Source organism: Engystomops pustulosus, chromosome 4, assembly GCF_040894005.1.
Source record: "Engystomops pustulosus chromosome 4, aEngPut4.maternal, whole genome shotgun sequence".
NCBI classification, from domain to species: domain Eukaryota; kingdom Metazoa; phylum Chordata; class Amphibia; order Anura; family Leptodactylidae; genus Engystomops; species Engystomops pustulosus.
Genome location: NC_092414.1, coordinates 101,627,951 through 101,644,217, shown reverse-complemented (window position 1 = coordinate 101,644,217; position 16,267 = coordinate 101,627,951). Strand labels below are relative to the sequence as shown.

At 39.8% G+C, this 16,267-nt stretch overlaps 1 protein-coding gene across 1 annotated transcript in view; it reads right to left on the bottom strand.

The window, feature by feature from the left end:
- LOC140129053 (uncharacterized) overlaps nucleotides 1-15,333 on the bottom strand; it is a 50,586-nt gene extending 35,253 nt beyond the window's left edge. Inside the window, exons 1-4 of the mRNA XM_072150684.1 lie at nucleotides 15,074-15,333; nucleotides 14,425-14,514; nucleotides 13,315-13,422; nucleotides 10,657-10,741 (exon numbers count right to left, since the gene is read on the bottom strand). Of these exons, the coding sequence (XP_072006785.1) occupies nucleotides 10,657-10,741; nucleotides 13,315-13,422; nucleotides 14,425-14,514; nucleotides 15,074-15,259 (469 nt within the window). The 5' untranslated portion in view covers nucleotides 15,260-15,333. The remainder of the gene's footprint in view (nucleotides 1-10,656; nucleotides 10,742-13,314; nucleotides 13,423-14,424; nucleotides 14,515-15,073) is intronic.
- Between the last annotated feature and the right edge of the window lie 934 nt (nucleotides 15,334-16,267).

Sequence of the window (16,267 nt, the reverse complement as noted above, 5' to 3'; positions counted from 1 at the left end):
GTGAGCCGGTGCCAACCCTAGGTTGTCTGATCGATCCAATCATATACAACCATACTACAGTATGGCAGTATATGTGGATTTTCCTACTCATTTATTACAATGTGCTGATAGCGCTGCCACCTTTTTGAAGCCACTGGCAACTTTGCAAAGATTTACCAGCTCATGAGCCCTCTCCATGCATCGGGACCTGACGGGCGCGCTACTATTACGGCGCGTGTCGGTAAGGGGTTAAGGACACCCGACTTACAGATGACCCCTAGTTAAAGACAGACTCCTCTGCCCACTGTGATCTCTAGTGAAGCTCTCTGAATGATTTTCTATAATCCCAGACTGCAGTGATCAGCTTCAAGTTGTCTGTAATTAAAGGGGTTGTGTCACCATAGCAAATGGCTGTAATTGGGTCCAATGCATTGTGACAAGTACTTTCACCATTTACAATTATTACAAAATCTGCAGCCTTACTGAGATAACTCCTTTTGTCCTGGTTGCTGGCTCCCCCGGCTGGTAGCTGTGTCCCGTCCTGAGCTACAGCTGATCTGGCTGAGTCTGCGCACAAGGGGGGACATCTACATAAAGTGTCGGTGTCTGCATTGGCTTTGTTACCGACCTGCTCTCGGTAAGAAGACATACATTTAATATTGTGTAGCTGTGCAGATAAATTTCTGGCGCCGAGACCATTTTCTGTCCCTGGGACCAAAATCTGTCCCGAGAACCAGAAATGTGTCCAACAGTCAGAGAACAGGCAACAGTGCAATAGCACTGTTTTGTGTCCCTGCTAGACCAAATTTATTTTGGTCTACTTTACGCCAGTTTACAGCGTCCAAAAATGGCTGTGACACATATTAATTGTGTCTGAGTTTCCACTCCGCCGAAGCCACGCCCCTTTTCAGAGAAGAGTCAGAGCAGGCGGAAAAAGTCATTTTTTCTGTCCCTGACAGCTAATAAATAGGTAGGAGAGCAGAAGATGCTGTAAAAGCTCCACAAAACTGGCGGAAACACCATAGTAAATGTCCCCCAAGGAGTCAGCAGCTGCTCTGCACTACAGATCACTGCACAGGCTCACAGCTCCTCTCCACACGGAGAGATCAGCTCACACACTGCAGCCAATAGGAAGTGAGAGAGGAGGAGGCGCCGAGATTGTGCTGTGATGGCCACTGCTTACCATCTCCACAGGAGCTTCCAGCAACAGATACAAGGTAACTGCAGCCAGACATGACTATCTGCTGCTCAGAGTAGTCCTCCCCTAACATGAGTTATAGCAATGTAGCAGCCCTTTCCTCCCTCCACCATTAGTCAGGTCACACAGGAGGCTGCAGAGATAACACAAGTAACAGGCTAAGCTCTGACCTCTCCTGATGCAGTCTTCCTCCTGTACTCTCCACCATTCACTGTCCTTCCATGCTACCCTGCTCTCCTGCAAAGGGGCCCCTGTCCCTGACTAGCAGGGAAGTAGCTAAAGATCAGTAACATGTGAGAAGCTGTCACCTATTTATCTATCCAAGTCCTATTATCTATCACCTGTCATATATCTATCCTTCTATGTATCTATCACCTGTCATCTTTCTATCTATCCATCCATCTCATATCTATCTATCTATCTATCTATCTATCTATCTATCTATCTATCTATCTATCTAATATCTATCTATCCATCCATCCATCTCATATCTATCTATCTATCTATCTATCTATCTATCTATCTAATATCTATCTATCTCATATCTATCTATCTCATATCTATCTATCTCATATCTATCTATCTATCTCATATCTATCTATCTCATATCTATCTATCTATCTCATAAATATCTATCTATCGAGTGATTTAGTTGCAATTCCTTACAAAATACACAGAAAGAGATGCAATTAACGGCCCCAAAGTAACATACAAAAATACAAAAGTTTATTAGTAAAAGTCATAAAAACAACTGAAAAGGTCCATGTTACTGCACCTAATTGTGTACAAGTAGAGCAAAACAATGTATTCTCACAGCATCATGGCCGGCCAGGCGGACAGTAAAGTGTACATATATCGGAGGTCTAGAAAAATGCAGGGACGGCAAACTCCAAGCGTATCCTCACTTCGAAGTGACTTCCTCAGGGGTAATTGTCACTTTGGAGTGACGATACATGTGGGGTTTGCCTCCCCGGCACCCACCTAGACTTCCGCCATGCATGTCAGGGGGCACCAGATTCAGGATTTCTGGCGCCTGTTCTTCATGAATCTGGTGCCCCCTGCACTACTTTGACAGACTGCACCAACTTTTTTTGGTGCACTTTTAACATGGGGCGTATGACACATTTCTATTGGACTTCTATAGGATCAGTAAATGCAGATACTATTTGTGCACAGCAGGTGGAAGGAGACTCTGAAGGCTGAGCGCTCTGTAGTGCTGAGTTGTGCAATAACTGCCGCTGTCAGTGCTGTGCATGTGCCTGGCTAGGCCCCTCCCACATCTGCTTCTGTGTGGAGCAGAATAGAGGCTGAACAAGCATCATAATAACAAATAGAAAGGTATCTTTAATTCTAGGTAACCATTACAAATAGATTTTTGAAATATTTTAACCTCTTTGACAGCTTTTTGTAGTCAATTGTTTCGTGGCATAACCCCTTTAAGCTTCATTGATAATCCTTGGTCCAATTACAGCAAAAAATGTTAAAACTCCAATTGTCACTGGGCAAAAAAAATTTTGTCTGGAGCTACAATTACAAATATACAGTTTCAACTTACATACAAATTCAACTTAAAAACAAAATATACAGTTTCAACATACATGCAAATTCAACTTAAGTACAACCTATCTTGGAACCTATCCTGTATGTAAATCGGGGACTGCCTGTACAGGAGTAAAGAGAGCAAATTATTCTTACACTTATTGCATAATTACAAAAATCAAAATTATTAAGACATTCATATTTCTATCACATAAATATGAAAAAAAACATGTGACAATGTTACTACTGTCTCCTCTCTCTACTCATGCTTACGTTACCTTGTTACTTAACACCTTCTTCTTGTACATAAATTAAATATGCTAATACTTCTATTCACATTAAGGAAAGAGAAAAAAAAGAAAAAAAACTTTCGCGGTGACTATTAACCTTTCCGCTGCCGCCGGCAAAGTCGCCGGCGTCATTTAAAAGACGGGTCTTCGTTTGGCCCGAGGCTACATGGCTTCTGCAGATTCGTTACAATGAGCCAGTGGCTCATTGTAATGAATGACCTGCAAAAATGCCATATATTGCAATACAGAAGTGCAATACAAAAATGGCTGTGACACATATTAATTGTGTCTGAGTTTCCACTCCGCCAAAGCCACGCCCATTTTCAGAGAAGAGTCAGAGCAGGCGGAAAAAGTCATTTTTTCTGTCCCTGACAGCTAATAAATAGGTAGGAGAGCAGAAGATGCTGTAAAAGCTCCACAAAACTGGCGGAAACACCATAGTAAATGTCCCCCAAGGAGTCAGCAGCTGCTCTGCACTACAGATCACTGCACAGGCTCACAGCTCCTCTCCACACGGAGAGATCAGCTCACACACTGCAGCCAATAGGAAGTGAGAGAGGAGGAGGCGCCGAGATTGTGCTGTGATGGCCACTGCTTACCATCTCCACAGGAGCTTCCAGCAACAGATACAAGGTAACTGCAGCCAGACATGACTATCTGCTGCTCAGAGTAGTCCTCCCCTAACATGAGTTATAGCAATGTAGCAGCCCTTTCCTCCCTCCACCATTAGTCAGGTCACACAGGAGGCTGCAGAGATAACACAAGTAACAGGCTAAGCTCTGACCTCTCCTGATGCAGTCTTCCTCCTGTACTCTCATGCACTGTCCCTCCATGCTACCCTGCTCTCCTGCAAAGGGGCCCCTGTCCCTGACTAGCAGGGAAGTAGCTAAAGATCAGTAACATGTGAGAAGCTGTCACCTATTTATCATAATAACAAATAGCTTGGAACCTATCCTGTATGTAAATCGGGGACTGCCTGTACAGGAGTAAAGAGAGCAAATTATTCTTACACTTATTGCATAATTACAAAAATCTAAATTATACTAACGAATTTATTTGCAAAAAATACTTAACACCTTCTTCTTGTACATAAATTAAATATGCTAATACTTTTATTCACATTAAGGAAAAAGAAAAAAAAGAAAAAAAACTTTCGCGGTGACTATTAACCTTTCCGCTGCCGCCGGCAAAGTCGCCGGCGTCATTTAAAAGACGATGGCGATCAGTTGCCATGGTAGCCTCGGTTCTTCGTTTGGCCCGAGGCTACATGGCTTCTGCAGATTCGTTACAATGAGCCAGTGGCTCATTGTAATGAATGACCTGCAAAAATGCCATATATTGCAATACAGAAGTATTGCAGTATATGGTAGGAACGATCTGACCATCTAGGGTTAATGTACCCTAGATGGTCTAAGAAATAGTGAAAAAAAAGAAAAAAAAAGTTTAAAAAATAAAAAAAATTAATAAAATATTAAAAATTAAGATCATCCCCCTTTCCCTAGAACTGATATAAAATATAATAAACAGTAAAAATCACAGACACATTAGGTATCGCCATTAGGTATCCCAAAATGCCCGATCTATCAAAATATAAAAACAGTTATGGCCGGTGGTGACCTCCGAGACGGGAAATGGCGCCCAAATGTCCGAAATGCGACTTTTACACCCTTTTACATCCCATAAAAAATGGAATAAAAAGTGATCAAAATGTCGCACAGACCTCAAAATGGTAGCAATGAAAACGCCGGCTCATTTCGCAAAAAATTACACCTCACACAGCTCCGTACATTAAAGTATGATAAAGTTATTAGCGTCAGAAGATGGCAAAAAAATGTTTTTCTTTTTTGTACACATTCGTTTAATTTTTGAAAATGTATTAAAACGCAATAAAACCTGTATAAATTTGGTATCACCACGATCGTACCGAACCAAAGAATAAAGCTGAGGTACTAATTGGAACGTACAGTCAAAGTCGTAAAAACTGAGCGCACAAGAATGTGATGTACGTGCGTTTTTTTACATTTTTTTTCCACATTTGGAATTTTTTTCCAGCTTCGCAGTACACGGCATGTTAAAATAAATAACATTACGGGAAAGTAAAATTTGTTACGCACAAAATAAGCCCTCACACAGGTCTGTACACGTAAGATTCACTTGTGATTCACTCTAGTGATTTTAATCTATTCCCTTCTAATATCTGGTGGACAAATATCACCCCTTTAGCATACCTAAAATTCCACCCTTTCATAGGTGCAAGTGTCCACTCTCCATTACCCCATAATGGGGTTTCATACAAAAAACTCTCCCAACCGAACTCTAGTTTAACTCTTTCCTAGTTTTCTAGTTTAACATTGCATCAAAGTAAATAAGTGATACATTTTAAATTCTTTTTTCACCATAACCTTTGATTCTATTTCCCCATATCTGAATCCATTATATTTTGTAGCTGCACTGTTAAAAAATATTTACCAAAATCTGGGAAAGCCAGGCCTCCACTGCCGGTGCATATAACTTTTTTTTAAACGTATTTGTGCCCTCTTAACCCCCCGTATGAAATCCCTCCTTACAATTAATGTAAATCCCTTATTTGATATTACTGTAGGACTATTCTGAAGAATGAAAAGGGCCTGTGGCAGTATCACCATTTTACATAAAACTAGTCCAGCTGCAAGAGAAAGATTCATTTTTTTCCACAATCCCAATTTCAATGTCTTATTATTTTTGTCTTATTATCTGTAACATAGGTTTTACATTGAGATTCATATAATCATTCAGGTTGCTGCTAAACCTGCCTTGTCCCTCTATATAAACAGGTAGCCGCTGTGGCCCTACTGTTAATGCTTACTCTTGCCGCTGCACCCATATAAAGAAGTTTTACCCAATAAATAGATTGAGGCCCAAAGGACCGCTCAAATATAGTCCCATTCGACGCGGTCAAAAGCTTTGACCACATCCAACGAGACCAACATCCTGTTACCATGTATTTAGGATGTTATTAGGGACCGAACTCCCTGCCATAAAATCCGATTGGTCCTTATAAACCACTGAGGAAATAACCTTTTGTAACCTCTTTGCCAATAGTTTGTAATCCGTATTAAGCAGTGAGATCGGTCTATAATCATCCAATTCTTGGGGACATTTCCCCTCCTTCAGCAATAGGATAATGAGAGCCTCTCTCTCTCATTGATTCAGTAAGAATACATTTGCTGAAGGAGGCCTCATAAACCTCTAATAATGTTGGCAGCAACAAGTCTGTGTACTGTAAATAGACCTCCGGTGGGATCCCATCAGACCCGACTTCATTTCCACTTGGCAGATCCTGGAGCACATTCCTCATTTCTAGCACTTTATTTGGGTTATCTAATAAGTTTTCTTCCTCAACAGAGATGCATGGAATAGGAATACTCAGTAGGTCCTCCTCAATTCTTCTAGTTTCCTCACGCAACTCAGAGGAGTATAAATCCTTGAAATATTATATTTACAAGTCGCTTTTTGACATTTTACCAACCTCCCGTCACTCGCTCAAATTGTTCCTTTAACTACCCTTTGTGTCTGATTTCTTATTAAGGGGCTAAGCTCTCCATAAAGATAAACTATCCTCTTATTGATCTCTGGGTCTGCATTTTCGAAGATAATATTTTCCTATGCAAAAGAAATTTAGGCCCTCCTGAGCCTCCATCTATAAGTTTTTATTATCTGCCGTGTGGTCAGCCAAAAATCTATATTCAGGATCCAATACCTTTATTTTAGCCTGCTTCAAATCTAAATTTCATATTTTTTTAATCAGACAACACACCCTCGTACCACTCCTCTCAAATATGCCTTCAGTGCATCCCAGCCCACACCCATATTCTGCACCCCTTTCCAGTTTGCCAGGAAAATTTTTATATCCTCAATTACTTAACTTTCATCTTTCGACTGAGGGTGGTAGGCAGAAGAAAAGTCTGCCTACAGCTGGTTACACAAAGTTACACAGTCTGCAGCTGGTTACACAAAGAACACCAGAATTTGGACACAAACTGGACTCCTCGATAGGACACATTGGGGGACATTTACTTACAGTGTCGGTGTCTGCATTGGCTTTGTTACCGACCTGCTCTCGGAAAGAAGACACACATTTAATATTGTAGAGCTGTGCAGAGACATTTCTGGCGCCGAGACTATTTTCTGTCCCTGGGACAAAATCTGTCCCGAGCACCAGAAATGTGTCCAACAGTCCCTGCTAGACCAGTTTTCTTTTGGTCTAATTTCCGCCAGTTTACACCGCCCAAAAAGGGCTGCGACACATATTAATTGTGTCTGAGTTTCCACTCCGCCAAAGCCACGCCCCTTTTCGGAGAAGAGTCGGAGCAGACGGAAAAAGTCATTTTTTCTGTCCCCGACAGCTAATAAATAGGTCTGAGAGCAGAACATGTGGTGAGAGCGCCACAAAACTGGCGGAAACACCATAGTAAATGTCCCCCAATGTGTAGCGGAAGACCATGCAGCCGTAAGATATGTTTGAAGAACAAACTGGCAAGCTGTTGGGAAGATGGAAGACCAGGAAGGGAAACAAAATGGGACATTTTGGAAAACAGGTCCGTCACCACCCAGATGACAGTACTGCCTGAGGAGACAGGCAGATCAATAATGAAGTCCATAGCCACGTGAGACCACAGGCGACTGGGTATCAGCAACGGAAGTAACAGTCCAGCCCGTTTGAGACGAGAGGCTTTGTGGCGGAGGGGCCTAGTCTAGTCGGGAGCAGGAACGTGGAGAGGTAAGTCCGTGGGAGCAGGGCAGGCGCCACGGAGAGGTGGATCGCAGGGGTGCCCGTGACATATGCAGAAAAAGTTGAATGATAATAGTGACATAACAATGATTTCTTAATTTTAAAGAGTGAATCGTCCAGTAAATGGGTCTCTTGCATACATACTAAGTCTGGTTGATGTGAAAAGCTCTATTTTTAATCTTATTATTCAAGCCCCTCACATTCCAGGCCACGAACTTGATCAAAATTGCATGATAACATGAGACATATTTTAGGAATACCTATTGCCACTACCCGCCTTACACGCCCTCTACCCCACCCCTGTTGCCCAGGTACAAAACTCCCTGGACTCATCGCAGAGCATTACCTCTGCCAGAATTGAACTGCCACTGGGCATTGTCCCCTAAATCCTCAGAATCTTTTCTGTCCACTCATTTGCCTCTGACAGATTATCAAAAAAATTAATTTTCCCCTCATAAATGATCCTTGCTGGGTAGATAAATGAGTACAACACTCCCTTACTTCTCAGTATTTTCTTAAGATCCACATAGCTGGCCCTTTTTTTTTGCGTAGACAGGGAAGATCATAATTGGGGCTGAATTATACTCCAACTTTCCTAAATTTCTGACCCTTTTAAGAATATTGTCATGGTCTCTAGGTGAGAGGAAGCTCACCAGTATACTTCTCGGCGGGGCACCCACTGAGCAGATTTTAAATGGAACCCTGTATGCCCTGTCCACCAGGAATACCCTGGTGTGACATTCTTCTGGAAAGGTTTTTTCTAACCAATTGGTCATGAATCCCATCACATCCTCCCCCTCCACACCTTCTGGAAAACTTACGATCCTCAAATTATTTCTTCTAGACCTATTCTCAAGATCTATGATTTTCTGTTGGGCCCATTTTTTAGACTTCTTTAGATCCTCACTCTTATCTGAAGCTCAGCAACAGAATCCTCAGTGTTACCTATCCTAGTCTCTGCTTCTTCCACTCTTTCACTCAAGGAGCAAATTTCTGCCCCTATGGAATCTATTTTTCCCTTCATTTCCCCTATTACTTTTAACACTTCCCCAACCGCTGAAGTGCATTGAACTATTTGGTCTGAAATATCCTTAAGAGACAAACTGTTTACTTCTTTTTCTGGATCTGCAACACCCTCTGCTCAGGGTCTATTGGCAGCAACTGTGAGGTTGTCCCACTTCTACTAGGGTCTTTGTTCTGTTTCCTGCTACCCATGATTGGCCAGCCCTCTTTTGGAAACAGACTTAATATTTTTCTGCAAATGTTGGTATTTTCTCCACAATGGTGGGGGTGGGGGGGGATGTAATGTATCCAAAAGATTGACAAACAGCTATTTGTCCCTCACTTAGTAATGAAACTTTACCAGTAAGACTAACTTATACACACAAGCCTATTGGTAGAACACCTATAGGATGTCAACCAGGCACGTAAGTATAGTTGTTAAATACCTAAAAAAAGATACAAAACTCAATACAGTTGGCTTATTTGCCTTATTATTCACAGCTTTAATTTAACCAATTATCATACAGCTAGCTGTATTGATAAAACTAGATCACTAAGTAAACGATAGCAGGCACATATGATAGAATAAACAACAAATATCTAGTAGTCCGTTCAGATTTAGTAGTAATTTCAGCTCTGGGGGGAGAGGGGCCCCTGTAATGGCAGCTCTGGGGGAGGGGGTTCTGTAATGGATACTATGGGGGGGGGCTGTAATGGCAGCTCTGCGTGAAGAGTGGCGCTGTAATGGCATCTGTGGGAGGAAGGGAGCCCTGTGACTTTACCCCTTAACAACTTGACCCTTTTTTTGGCTTTTTATTTCCATTTTTTACTCCCCTCCATAAAAAATCGAACTTTTTTATTTTTACATGTAAAGAGTTGTGAGAGGGCTTGTTTTCTGTGTCAATAATTGCGTTTCATAGTATTTCACAGTATTCATAGTATTTAATATTCCATGTTGTGTACTGGAAGGCAGGAAAAATTCCAAATGCAGTGAAATTGGTGAAAAAATACATGATGATGTCCCCGGGAGCAATGATCTTCACGGAGATGCGCTGCTATCTTTTTGAAGGCACTGGCAAAGCTGCGGGGGACGGGATAACACCTGCGATCGTGGGTGTCACCAGTAAGTGTTTGCTGTAATATGCAGCAAAGACTTACCAGCTATGGAGAGGGCTCAGCCCATGAGCCCTCTCCATGCACCCGCAGCCGACGCGTGATGTAATAGCACTTTAAAGTTTTGATGGCATGTTTTAGTTTAGTTTTATTGGGATCGGTGTGTTCAGAGTGAGTTGTGTTCATGTTACTAATGCACACGGATGCAAAATTTTCTTTTTTGTGTAAACATGTGTATTGTGTGTTATTGTGTAAATCTTTATTGTTGCATGGGCAAACCCCTTTAACTAAGCAATAATAGACGGTACCAGCACTACCACCAGCCACTATGTGTTGATATAGGCAAGTATCACATCCAAAAAAGAAAGTTTAAAGCAGGTGTTGCAATGCTGAGGTTTTCAGTGGTGCTCAAGTCCCACAATAGCACAGCCCATAAGCAGTAGAACCAAAAGAATATTTGAAAGGACGGCACTCACCGTATCCCGTAGAAAGTAAATTCTTCTTTTATTGTAGAAAACACCAATACTTAATAGGACATGCAAGGGAGGGAGTGGGGGATGCTCACAAAAAGGCGATGCGCAACGAAGGCCGGAAGAACCTGAATTCTATATATAACATATGTCAGCCCATATAAATTAGCCAGAAGTTAATGAGGCTTTTTTGATTGTTCCATTGGGTTTAAAGGGCAGAATGCAGAGTCTTTGGAATTTCACTTTACATAAGTTATTTCTTTGGTTAGATTTATAAAATACATGATGTCTTACCACATTTTACATATGCAAAAGCTCGTCTAGTCAGTACAGGAGTGTGAAGACAGGTTGCACTGGTACAGCCAACAGCACAGTTTTTCTGTAGATGGAGCAACTTAACATTAGCATGAAGCAAAAAAATATTTCATCAAAATGAACTCACGAACAAGAAACATTAGCTTTGTGTAGAAATGATGTTATATGTCTGCAGACATTAGACATTAACATTTCATTTATTTCAAATTAAAATACTAATTTTGCCCAGCAGGAGTCTATTGGAACTGACTGCAGACCAGCACTTTTCCTACTGGGCACTGGTAATGTCCAAATGACAGCATAATTCATTTTATAATTGTGTGTATAAAAATAGAAACTGTAGAACCTATGGGAAAGGGGGTATAACAAGGTTCATGTGCAACAAGTTCATGTGTTAAATTGTAAGCTTTAAAAACATGCTAAATGGAATGAATTAATGCAGACAGCATATAGTCATTTTCAAGAATGCAATACTTTATGAGACTTTAATCAAATATTCCATTATTCCAATTAAATCCGCAGCAATTAACATTACTGTTTATTAGAAAAAACTTCCCAATGTGATGGCAGGTACTTACTTATACACTCACCGGCCACTTTATTAGGTACACCATGCTAGTAACGGGTTGGACCCCCTTTTGCCTTCAGAACTGTCTCAATTCTTCGTGGCATAGATTCAACAAGGTGCTGGAAGCATTCCTCAGAGATTTTGGTCCATATTGACATGATGGCATCACACAGTTGCCGCAGATTTGTCGGCTGCACATCCATGATGCGAATCTCCCGTTCCACCACATCCCAAAGATGCTCTATTGGATTGAGATCTGGTGACTGTGGAGGCCATTTGAGTACAGTGAACTCATTGTCATGTTCAAGAAACCAGTCTGAGATGATTCTAGCTTTATGACATGGTGCATTATCCTGCTGAAAGTAGCCATCAGATGTTGGGTACATTGTGGTCATAAAGGGATGGACATGGTCAGCAACAATACTCAGGTAGGCTGTGGCGTTGCAACGATGCTCAATTGGTACCAAGGGGCCCAAAGAGTGCCAAGAAAATATTCCCCACACCATGACACCACCACCACCAGCCTGAACCGCTGATACAAGGCAGGATGGATCCATGCTTTCATGTTGTTGACGCTAAATTCTGACCCTACCATCCGAATGTCGCAGCAGAAATCGAGACTCATCAGACCAGGCAACATTTTTCCAATCTTCTACTGTCCAATTTCGATGAGCTTGTGCAAATTGTAGCCTCAGTTTCCTGTTCTTAGCTGAAAGTAGTGGCACCCGGTGTGGTCTTCTGCTGCTGTAGCCCATCTGCCTCAAAGTTCGACGTACTGTGCGTTCAGAGATGCTCTTCTGCCTACTTTGGTTGTAACGGGTGGCGATTTGAGTCACTGTTGCCTTTCTATCAGCTCGAACCAGTCTGCCCATTCTCCTCTGACCTCTGGCATTAACAGGGCATTTCCACCCACATAACTGCCGCTCACTGGATGTTTTTTCTTTTTCAGACCATTCTCTGTAAACCCTAGAGATGGTTGTGCGTGAAAATCCCAGTAGATCAGCAGTTTCTGAAATACTCAGACCAGCCCTTCTGGCACCAACAACCATGCCACGTTCAAAGGCACTCAAATCACCTTTCTTCCCCATACTGATGCTCGGTTTGAACTGCAGGAGATTGTCTTGACCATGTCTACATGCCTAAATGCACTGAGTTGCCGCCATGTGATTAGCTGATTAGAAATTAAGTGTTAAGGAGCAGTTGGACAGGTGTACCTAATAAAGTGGCTGGTGAGTGTAGATGAAACATTTAACTTAAGAACCATTGACTAAAACTGAAAATATGTTTTTTGTCACATAGACGACCCAAAAAAATATGAATTAAAAAATGTAAAATATACTATCAATTTTCTGAATCTAAATCTAACCTGTACCCATATACTGTAGCTTTACTGTTATTGTCCTAAGAAGCCTCTTTTGTCAAAAAAATCAATGGCCATCGGAGCTGACACTGAACTTTAAGAGCAAATCATTCAGGTTTATGAACAAGCAGCCTCATTATGTCCATGTACCCTGAAATATTATATTAAAGTCTATATACTATTACTTACCCTTAATATTTTAATGGAGCAGTTGTCCCAGTTTTGTGGCATAATATGCAACACATATATAAAGTCCTTTAAACACTTTTTAGACATATTACAACTTACAAATAAGAGGTGTGGCTTCCCATTAAAGGACAAGGATTAGTTAAAATGTGTACATTGCAAAGAACTTTTCTGTCTTAAACCAAGACAACTAATAGAAGTTGTAGGAGTTGTAAAGTTACACAAGACAGTCAAATAATCTAGCAAATGTATCATTCCGAATTAGACACTGTGATAAATCTGATGAATTTTAAAACTTTCTAGTCGAACTTTGCAATTGTTAACTTCTAGAAAGTTTTAGTTTATCTGTCCAATAGTGTTAATCAAGTTTTATCCAATATTTTCAGGATCATCAGTATCTTGAATTCATCTGAAATCTATTGGACTGTTCTGTACTTATTGTATCCATTTATTGATTATGTATACTTTACTTATAAAATGTACTAAATAGATCCCTAAAAGTTCATGCACTTGCCCAAAATACCTTAGAAATCGATGAGGCCTGCAATGCTTTAGTGTACTGCAGCACAGCGTCCTCATGGCAATTTACATTTTGATATGCAATACCCAAGTGATAGTGTGTTTCATAAAGCTGGAAAATAAATAATTATATTATAAAAATTATATTATAAATAAGGGCAAAACATATTGCCAGACAACAAGCTTATGCTAAGTTTAGTTTTAGTTTAGTTTAATTTATAGTTACAGGTTATCCAAAATTCAATAGAAATGTGCATGCTAAAAAAGATTCTGACGATAGAAATTTTATTATACCATGGGGACTTTGTACATTTGGGGAGATTTCTGAAAACTTTCTAGAGAGAATTAGGAACCAATCACAGCTTGTAATAGCAAATATGCTAAAGGTGATGAAACTGGAGCTAAATGGTTGCCTGGGTAAGAAAGACCAGTGGGATTACTGCAGAATTGGTTCAGTTTGGCTGTGCAACCCGAACTTAATGCCTGATTGGTGGCCGCCAGGTTGTCCCTCCTGGCCAATTGTAGCCATGGCTAGTTGCAAGGGGCAACAATTTTCTGGTTTGGTTGTTAATTCAACATTATCTCCGCGTCCTACAGCCGAATCCCGAATCAAGTTGGCTCATCTCTATTTGCGCGTTGATCCTGACTGTGGCAGAAAGCAGCAAGTCAGCAAGCAGCAAGTCACTAGTTTCCTACCACCTGGGCTGAGTTCACAAGTTTGCATAAATTAGGATCAAAAACAATAAGTGACATATATCACATATATTCTAAAAAATAATGTGAATGGATGCAAGTAAATCAATTTTACTGGCCTTAGACAGTGTTTGGCAATCTGCCTAAAACTGGTAGATCTATATTATAGACTCGGTTGACACTGTGTATTTTAAGTAATATTAATAAGTAAGTCACAGTCATTAAGACAACAATCCTTTCATTACAGTTTATAGTTTTTCATGAAAATTAACTTAAGATGCAAGATTATTACGGTGAGTTTGTTTTATGTATTGTATAATGTACTTGGCAACAGTCCAATGTTACATAATGATGCAGAACAATAAAAAGTAATTAGGCCATCCACATCTAAACCAAAAAATAAAGTTATGTTTATAATTACCAATTGCTTATATGACGGATCTATTTCTCCCTTCCCAAGGCTTTTAATTGCATTTAGAATTTTCAGCAGCTTCTTGTAGTGTTCTATTGCCTAAGTAAAAATATAAACCATATCAATACCACAAATTGTACTGTACTTATAAATATGTGCAAGCTAGATCTCCAAAGATTCAGTTCACTTTGCTCTTGCCTTGTCTGGTAGGTACCCCATGGCACCCAGGAGACGTAAACTGCAAGCTATCACAGTTACATCCCATCAACACTTTCAGAGTTGTCAGTTACTAGTGGAAGCTTGGAGGTCAACTGTCATGAAGTGTATATATTGCATGTAAAAAATGTATATTCTATATTGCATATTTGTTTAAATAACCAGCAATGCTTGCTCTATTTTCTTAGAAATATTTTTAGCAAAGCTGTACTATACTTTACTACACTACATTACACTATACTTAATTAAATAAATATATTTTTAAATACTAAAAAAAAATCATTATATGATCAATACACATAATGTATATATTTATGATTGCATCTCACATGTATATATATATATATATATATATATATATATATATATATCATATATGGTATATTTATGCTGCATTTTTGAAAATAACAAATGAATTATAGTAACAAATTAATAATGTTACCTTGACCCATTGCTTTGCCCTTTCACTGGATATGGCGGTGTGCAGGCTCAACTCTGCCATTAGTTTTAGAACATGGGATTTTTCTGTGGAGGTCATGTATACGAGTACTAGATGACTCCAAAAGCAAAATAAAAGTGTGTTGATATAAAAATAGAAATAAATGGAGCGTTCATATGAGCAGATCATTCAGCAATGCAACTGGACAATCTTGAGCTGTGCACTGAATTGCAAATAACAAACTGATAAGATACCACAGTCTCCATAGCAAGCCCAACTCCCTAGTGCCTATGCTAACTTACCATGCTCTCGCATGACTGTGACCTGTGCTAATAATTAATTGTAATAGAAAACTCAAAGCAAATATGTAATGTTTGCACTACGGTGTCAAGCATGACCAGACAAGCAAATCATTGCTTTGTAATGCTTTCCAAATAGACTGACCAGAGGCTGTATATTTGTTCTGTTATATAATCTAAAAGCCAGTAGGTTTCTTGTCAAACAGGAGGGTCAAGTATGCATGAAAACTACTAAAAGTGCCACTTGTAGAAGCTAATTATTATTGTGGCCATACGCAGTCAATTCTTTTTGGCCAAACATTTTTTTGACAGACATCTGTGTCCATACTTAGATCTTTTTTTCCATTATAATCTATGTCTTTTGAAATATAATTTTTTGTTCAAAATTTGTTACTCTGCTCTATGAGGTTTTACTGTACATGCTTGACTTGGTCAAGTGGTGAATTTGTGCTAAATGGGAGAGGATAGAATACTTGCTTCATTTAGGCAGTTAAAGTCAGACTAGCAAATCTTTCTTTCCACCCATTGGGACAAGTTTGGAAGCTCTCTACAGATCAAGATATAATTGATATAGTGGACCTAGCACAACCAACAAGGATAAGAAATATGTCGACACACAATATTGGACTCAAATACACAATAAAAAAGGAAGTGTGTCACATGACAATTCAATAAGCAAAATACAATCATTCTTTATTAACCAGTTAAAGACCGGGCCCTTTCCTGTTTTTTCATGTCCATTTTTCACTCTCCACCTTCAAAAATCTATAACTTTTTAATTTTTATACGTAAAGAGCTGTGTGATGGCTTGTTTTCTGCGTAACAAATTGCACTTCATAGTGTATTTGTATAGGTTTTATAATGTTTTCATACATTTACAAAAATTAAAACCTCCTGT